Source organism: Plasmodium gallinaceum, assembly GCF_900005855.1.
Source record: "Plasmodium gallinaceum strain 8A genome assembly, contig: PGAL8A_v1_60, whole genome shotgun sequence".
Taxonomy (NCBI): domain Eukaryota; phylum Apicomplexa; class Aconoidasida; order Haemosporida; family Plasmodiidae; genus Plasmodium; species Plasmodium gallinaceum.
In genome coordinates, this window is record NW_021628219.1 from 88309 (window position 1) to 97227 (window position 8919).

Here is an 8919-nt window from a genome sequence, read left to right on the forward strand (position 1 = left end):
TGGATATAAAAGGTTTTTAAAAAAAAAAAAAAAAAAAAAAAAAAAAAAAACTATATAATTACAAAATAAATTATAAAAAATAAAAAAAATTATAAATATTATGAAAACAAAAATAAGAAAAAAAGAAAAACATACTGATAATGTAGAATTTTCTTCTAAAATTTTAGATAAAAATAAAAAAATTGAAACATTGCAAATGAGGAACATTAATATTGAAGTCAATAATTGTAATGAAAATATAAGTGAAAAAAATATAACATATTTTAATAAGGATGTAATTGTTAATGGAAATCCAAAAGAAATAAAAAGACAAAATAAAGATAATAGTATAAATCATTTGGAAAAAAAGAATAATAATAAAAGTAATATAGTAAATATAAAACCATCTATGAATGAAAAATTGAAAAATGAAGAATTAAGTAATATTAGAAGTAATGATGAAATTATTAATATAGAAAATGAATCCATTATTATAAATGAAAAAATGAAACATTCTTCAAATTATATAAATAACATAGAATCAGAATTAAAACAATATGAATGTTGTGAAAAAATAAATAAAATTAATAATAAAAAACATAAATATCAGGAATTAAATCCTTCTGAAATAAATAAAATGAATATTTCGTCTATTACGAAAATAGATAAAATGGACTTAAATACGAAAAGAAAGAAATTATCAGAAATTAATTTTGATCATAATAATGTTAAAGGCTTTCTAAACAATCAATTGTACAATATGAAAGAAGAAAATTCTGAGAATTATTTGTTTTCTATAAATAACATTTTAGATAGTAATATTAAAGATGAAAATTTAAAAAAAAAAAGTAAATCAGTTAATAAATATTACAATAATATTGCATATAAAAATTATTATCATAGTGATAATAATAATAACAGTAATAATAATAATAATGATAATAATAATAATAACAGTAATAATAATAATAATAATAATAATAATAATAATAATAATAATAATAATAATAATAATAATAATAATAATAATAGTAATAATAATAATAATAACAATAATGATAATAATAATGATGATAATAATAATAACAATAATGGTAATAAAAATAATAATAATGATGATGATGATAATGATAATAATAATGATAATAATGATAATGATAATAATGATAATGATAATAGAGATGATAACAATAATAATAATGATAATGATAATAGAGATGATAACAATAATAATAATGATAATGATAATAGAGATGATAACAATAATAATAATGATAATGGTAATGATAACATTATTAATAGCGAAAATAAAAATGATATAAATGAAAATAATTTCACTAAAATTAGTAATAATGAATTAAATAATATAGTAATAAATGAAGAAGGAAATTTTGCAGAATATAAAAATGTTTCATTATTGGAAATAAAAGATTTAGATAATCCTAAAGATAATTTTATTTTGAATAATTATAAAAAGGATTCAGAAATTAAATCAAATAGTAATTCATTTGAAAATAATATAAATAATATAGAAGTAAATTCATATAAAGAATTATATAAAATAAAGGATTTAAAAGAATGTTCAGATAAATTAGAAAGTGTAGATAGATTTTTATACAACTCAGAAATAGATAATATCATAAACAATGTAAAAGATAAAATTACTTCAAATAGCGAAATGAAAATCTTAAAAAAAAACAATAATATTAGTAATAATAAAAAAGAATATTTATCAAATTACACTAATTTAAACAATTCTAATGATAAAGAAAATGAAAATAGAGAATGTTCTTATAATTCAGAAAATGATATTAATAACTTACGATTACAAATAAAAAAAGAGTTTTATAATAAATTAAGCATCGCTTTAGATGTTAATATGTGTTTTAATACAGATGAAAAATATTATATGAAGTTTTTAAAAAATAAAAAATTTCAAAAATATATTTTAAATACATCTAAATTTTTAATAATACTTGGAAAACATTTACGTTTGTCTTTTTGTACAATATCAATCGCTTTATATTATATGCATAAATATTACCAAAAACATTTAAAAAAAAAAAAAAACTCTATAATTTATTTAATTGCTGGTTCTTGTATATTTTTAGCATGGAAATTACGAGAAGATTTTGAAGACATAAAAAAATCTAAAAAATTATATGATATACCTAAAGTTATATTCAAATTATTAAATTATTTTTATAAAAAAAAAAAACTAAAAAAAAAAATCAATCAAATAGAAATTGATTTAATAAAATTTTATAAAGTAAATAACAATATTTTCCCAGAAGATTCTTTCAATTCTTATATATATAATGTAAAAAAAGAAGAAATTTATGAAAAAATTCAGGAAAAAGAAAAGGAAAAGGAAAAGGAAAAGGAAAAGGAAAAGGAAAAGGATAATAATAGAGAAAAAGATAATAACAGAGAAAAAGATAATAACAGAGAAAAAGATAATAATAGAGAAAAAGATAATAACAGAGAAAAAGATAATAATAGAGAAAAAGATAAACAAGCAAACAAACAGAAAAATAAAAAAAATGAAAGACAATACGAAAAAGAAAAAAAAAATCAAAAAACTCCAGTTAAAGAAGATGAAATGAAAGAAAGTGAAGATAATTTAAAAAATATTGATTTCGAAGAAGATGTTAAAAAAAAAAAAAAAAGTTTATATTATGATTTGATAGAAATAAATAATATAATAAAAAGTGGATATATATCAGATATAAATGATATAAATCATGTTAGTGATTTTTTCAGCTCTTATTTGTCTGAATGTAACAGTAAAGATATTTCCGAATATGAGATTTTAAGTGATGAAAGAAAGGAAAATGGGAAATTAATAAAAAAGGAAGAAAAAAAAAAAATAAATGAAAAAAAAGCAGAAATAGAGAAAGAAGAGGAAGAAAAAGAATTAACAAAAAGTGAAAATGAAATTGAAAATGATATAGAGAAAAAAAAAAAATACATAAAAAAATTTAAAAAATTATGTAAAAAACAAAAAAAAAATATTTATATTTCTTCTTCTAAATGGATTTTAAAAAATAAGGGACAGAAATTACAAATGATGCAAAAAATTATGATATATTATGAAGGGGAAATATTAAAAAGTTTCAATTATTTTATAAAACCAAAAATACTTTCTTTTGAATTATTGCCTTCCTTTATAAAAAGATTTGTGCTTATAATGAAAGACTATATAGAAGATAAACAAGTTTCATACATTGAGAAATTGTGTTTCTTAATTATTTTAGATTTTTATAAAACTCCACTTTGTTTAATATTTACACCAAAGGAAATTCTTGTTACATGTCTGCTAAAAGCATTTATTTCCATCAAATTAATATATAATCAAATCAATTTTGAATCTTTATGTTTTGAAGGTTTAAAAGAAAAAAATTATACATATATGCATATTTGCACACAATTATATTTTTTATTTTTTTAATTTTTTTTTTTTTTTTTTTTTTTTTGCAGATTTTGAAAAAAAAATAAATTCTTTCATTTATTCAATAAGTTACGAAGATCCTATAAAGTAATTGTTCAAATTATGAATAACTATTATTTTTAAAAAAAACAAAAATTAATTTATTCATATATTTATTTATTTATTCATTCATATATTTATTTATTTATTTATTTATTTATTTATTTATTTATTTATTTATTTATTTATTTATTATTTTTCCCCTTTTTTCAATTGCAGTATAAATAGAGTAAAAATAGCTTTAAGAGAAATGAGGCAGATATATCATTAATTTTTTTTTCAAATATTATTAGAGAATTTTGTTTAAAATGTGTATTTCTTTTTTTTAAAGGTAATATTTATCACTTTTTTTTTTTTTTTTAAATATATATATGTATAAATTTTATTTTTTTTATATTATATCGAAATTATTATTATTAATATATTACTTTTTATAATATGCATTATACAGTGTTTGCAAACTAATAGCTGTATTATCTCTTTATTTTTATGTTGTATTATTATTTTAAAAAAAAAAAAAAAAAAAAAAAAGTAAAACTATATATTTATTTATACAGTTATTTTAACTACAAAAATCCTTTTAAAGTAAAAATAAATTTAAAAATTTGAATATATTTTTAGGTGTGTTCATATGTAATATATAACGAAAAAGTGAAATAAATGTTTATATATATTTTTTCCTCATTTTTATTTCATTTATTTAGTATTTTAATAAAATACTCACCTTACATATTATATAATCTTATTTTAAAAATATTTCTCTATTTATGGGATTACAATAATGATGATAGTTCATTTGATTTTCAATTTTATCTTGTAAAACATTAAAATCACTTATATTATAAAAACTAATTTGTTTTTTTTTGTTTTGATTAAATTTAACATATTCTTTAAAATCATTTAGTAAAATATCATAATCGTTCATTTGATTGTTAAAGGTAGTGATATTCTTCAAGTAATTTTTAATTTTTTGATCCTTTTCTATAAAACACTTCAATTCTGAAAAATATTTTCTATTAAAATTTTTAATTAGCAAACAATTATTAGAAAGAGAATTATAATTTTGTTTGACTTTATTTGATATTTTTTTATCTATCATAAGAACTTCTTTTTTTTTTTTTGAAATGTTTTCAAAGGAATCATATTCCTCTAAGAATAATTTTTCTTCAGAAGACTTTTGATGTTTTATATTATTATAGAAAGAACTTTTGAAATGTTGATAAAAACTTAAATTTAATTTTTTGTAATAATTTGTCTTATATATATAAGATAAATATAATTCTGAAAAAAAGTTATTTATACATCGAGCAAATAATAATTTTTTAAGAAAAAATTCTGCATTATATAAATTATATATTGACTGATTATAATGATCATAATATATTGCCTCTTTTAATTCTGATATAACATTGTTATTTTTATCGTTACAATAATGGCCATAAATAAAAAAAAAAAGTTTTATTAAATTCATATTAAAATATATAGGGCAATATATATAAGGCATTTTAAATATTTCTTCTTTTTTTTTATATTTCTGAATATATTTTATATTTTTAATGGAATAATTACACAATGAAGAAAAAAATTTTTTCTTATTTTTTTTTTTTCTTTCAATTTTTGTTTTACTAATATAAAATTCCTTAGTATTTTGATTGTGCATTTTATCTAAGATATTCATAGAATTACTATTTTTAACTAATGACTGAACATATTCACCATTATTATTATGCATATTCTTTGTATGTTTTTTCATTAAAGATTTTTTGAATTTTTTATAAGTTTTTTTTTTAATTCCGTTATTTTTATTTTTTTTTTTCTTTTTTATAATAGAAGATATATTAATTAACATATAGCTATACGATAATCTACATACCTCATAATAATTTAAGTAACTTTTTAATAATAATGAAATGTTTTTATATTCTTTAAAATATTGAACAATTTTTTTGGCATCTTTTTCATAAGTATTACCATTTATTACATAATAATTATAATTATCCAACAAATCACTTTTTTGAGATAAAATGTTAATATGATGTAAAAATATTAGTTTTATATTATAATTTGTAAATATACTGTAATAAAAAAGAAAAAAAAAATTAAAGTAAATTTTTAAATAGTTTAAATAATTATAACAAGCTATCAGTCTCCATATTTTGAATCTAAATATATTTTTTTTTTTAAAAAAAAAATGAAAATTATTCTTATAGACATTGTAAAATTTATATAGCTGTAATGCACAATTAAGAAAATAAAAGAATTTATTCAAATATCCTTTTTCATCATGTTCATATAAACTAATTAATGAATTTGAATTATTAGAAAAATAAGAATTAAACCAATTGTTAGAATTATATGATGAAATGTTTTTTTCATTAAAATTCCAATGTAATTTATTTGCATTATAAAGATGTTTAAATATATTTGTATTACTAAAACAGCGATAAAATCTCAAATTTTTATACATATTAGAAATAATTTTCTTTTGTTCTATTTTCTTTGTAGTGTAGAAGTTGTTAGACGTATTACATCTATTAATTTTTCTTAGAGTTTCTCTATGACTTTTATAATTTTTTTCTAATACATTTGATATATTGTAATTTATTCCATTATTTTTATGTATATTATTTATCTTTATTATATTTTTTCTTTTTCTAAGTATACTTTTTTTTTTATGTGCAATAATTTTTCTTTTATCTTTTTTTTTTTTTTTTTTTAAATCTAATAATGATTCAACTTTGTAATAAAAATGTTCCAAAGGTAATACCCACCAAAAAATATTATTTCCATTATCTTTAAAATATTTATTATGAATAAAATTATCAAGATCATTAGAATTTTTTATTTCTTTAAGTTTAGAATTAATTACACCTAAATATAAATTAATTGATTTCTGTTTTTCTAAATCATTAAATGAGCTTATATAATGTCTTTTAATAGAAGTAAACAATTCTTTTGACTGAATAAAAATATTTTTATTTTGTCCAGTTGTATATTTTTTATGAGCTGTTGATCCTGCATACTGTTTAGATATAGCATCACCTAATTGTTCATATAATTGTGATAAATGAGAAATTACATTTATACTCAAGTTATTTCTCTTAATTAATTTTATTAATTTAAGAAATTTAATAAAAATATAAATATTAATAAATAATTGAGCAGCATTAGTTCTATCTAAACAGTCAACACAATTAAATCTGAGAACTCCTCTTTGTACTAAAATAAGTTTAAAATTGTTTATATAAAAAAAACCAATATTATTTTGTGAAAAATTAAATAATAATTTTAAATTATTTTGTGTGTATTTTGAGCCAATGTTATATGCTTTTCTTAAGTCTAGATGTTTATAAATAATTTGAATTTTTTTTGGCAATTTTTTATTAATAGAATCAATACATTTCTTATATTCTTTTGATAAAATATTCTCATCTGTATACTTATTTTTACTTAATAAATTTACGACAGTTATAGGATATCCATACTTTTCAAATAGTAATTTAAAATGATTTTTGCTACAAGTATAATTAATATCACTCTTCAAAAATCTTATTTTTGGTTTTTTTAATAATTTATAATTTACAGTTTGTCTCCAAAATATGGGTATTGACCCTCTTAACTGAACATATGACAATATTGCATTAAAATTATTTTTCTCAAATAAAATAAATTCTGATTCTACCTCATTTGCAGAAAAACCTTTGGAGTTTATTCCTCTCTTTCTATATCTAGTACCTGCATATTTACTACATCTTCTTGCTATAAATGTTATATCTATATACCTTCCTGAAAAGTAAAATTTAGATTGTGTTAAGTATCCATTTATTAGAAAAACACAAATAAATAAATTATTTTTAACAAAATGTTTGCAATGATAAAAATTCCAAATATAATGATTTTTATAATTTTTATTATATATCACATTTCCCTTTAAAAATTCTTTTTGTATAAAATAATTATCTTGAACACAATTAGATAAATTATATGTATAGGAGAAATATAAATATTTATTATTTATATTATTATAAAAAATTTCTATTAATTCATTTTCTTCATTATAATTTTCAAAAATATTTTCTTTAAAAGGAATTAATAAAACATTTTTAACCATGTATATTTTATGTTCATTAAATAAATAAGCAACCTTTTCCTTTTTTGTTAATACATATAAATATGGAAAATTTAAAAATTTTATACATCCTAATATTCCTTCACATTTACACAATAATGTTAAATTGTTTTCTTTTAAAAAGTTATGATACAAATTTTTCTTAAATAATTGAAAATTTCCATCTATTTTAATTTCTTTTGTTTTTGCTAATTTAGTTATTTCATATATATCTTCCTTTTTATTTATTCCTATAATAAAAATATTTTCATCATTTGAATATATTTTATACTTTCTGAAGACTGTTAAACATGATAAATACATTTTTTTTTTTTTTTTTTTTTTACATTTTTTCTTTATAAATATATATATATATTATATTTTTTTGTTTGTTTTATATCTTTTTTTTTTTTTTTTATATATAATACTTTATATTTAAAAGAACTTTTCCATTTTTTAATAATATTAAAGTTATTTTAGTTTTGCACTTTTTAATATTTCATATTTTTTCATTTAACTTTTTTTTTTTTTTTTATTCTTTTATTTTATACTCCATATTTTAAAAAATTTTTTATTTTATATTTTTTAATTTTTAAAACTTTTTATATAGGAAGTTCATATATTATTTCATTTTTTATATTAACATTTATTTTTAAAAATAATTCTTGAATATTTATTTCTCTACTAAAATTTTTTTTTTATATATACAAATATTAATGAAGAGAAAAAAATTATATTTCTTCATCATACGTATCCTTTTTTTTAATTTAGTATTATTCTAATTTTTTTAACTATAAATGTTGAAAATAAAATAATTATTTAATTTCATCCCAACTTCAACAATAATTTGTTTGTTTGTTTGTTTGTTTGTTTGTTTGTTTGTTTGTTTGTTTGTTTGTTTGTTTGTTTGTTTGTTTGTTTGTTTGTTTGTTTTTTTTTTTTTTTTTTTTTTTTTTTTTTTTTTAAAAAAAAAAATTAGAATTATTCTGTAAAAATTTTTTTTTTAAATGATATTTATATCAATGTTTTTTTTTTTTTTTTTTTTTTTTTTTTTTAAAAAAAAAAATTAGAATTATTCTGTAAAAATTTTTTTTTTAAATGATATTTATATCAATGTTTTTTTTTTTTTTTTTTTTTTTTTTTTTTAAAAAAAAAAATTAGAATTATTCTGTAAAAATTTTTTTTTTAAATGATATTTATATCAATGTTTTTTTTTTTTTTTTTTTTTTTTTTTTTTAAAAAAAAAAATTAGAATTATTCTGTAAAAATTTTTTTTTTAAATGATATTTATATCAATGTTTTTTTTTTTTTTTTTTTTTTTTTTTTTTAAAAAAAAAAATTA

General features: G+C 16.1%; 2 protein-coding genes across 2 annotated transcripts; one reads left to right on the forward strand and one right to left on the reverse strand.

Annotated features, from left to right (window-relative positions):
- Nucleotides 1-100: 100 nt before the first annotated feature.
- Nucleotides 101-3740, forward strand: PGAL8A_00078600 (conserved Plasmodium protein, unknown function; the record flags this gene model as incomplete). Its single annotated transcript, XM_028670311.1, has 3 exons — nt 101-3365; nt 3460-3517; nt 3689-3740. The coding sequence occupies 3 exons, from the start codon at nt 101-103 to the stop codon at nt 3738-3740; spliced, it is 3375 nt and encodes a 1124-aa protein (XP_028525906.1).
- Nucleotides 3741-4211: 471 nt separating this feature from the next.
- On the reverse strand, nt 4212-7901 carry PGAL8A_00078700 (inositol 5-phosphatase, putative; the record flags this gene model as incomplete). Its single annotated transcript, XM_028670322.1, has 1 exon — nt 4212-7901. The coding sequence occupies one exon, from the start codon at nt 7899-7901 to the stop codon at nt 4212-4214; it is 3690 nt and encodes a 1229-aa protein (XP_028525907.1).
- Between the last annotated feature and the right edge of the window lie 1018 nt (nt 7902-8919).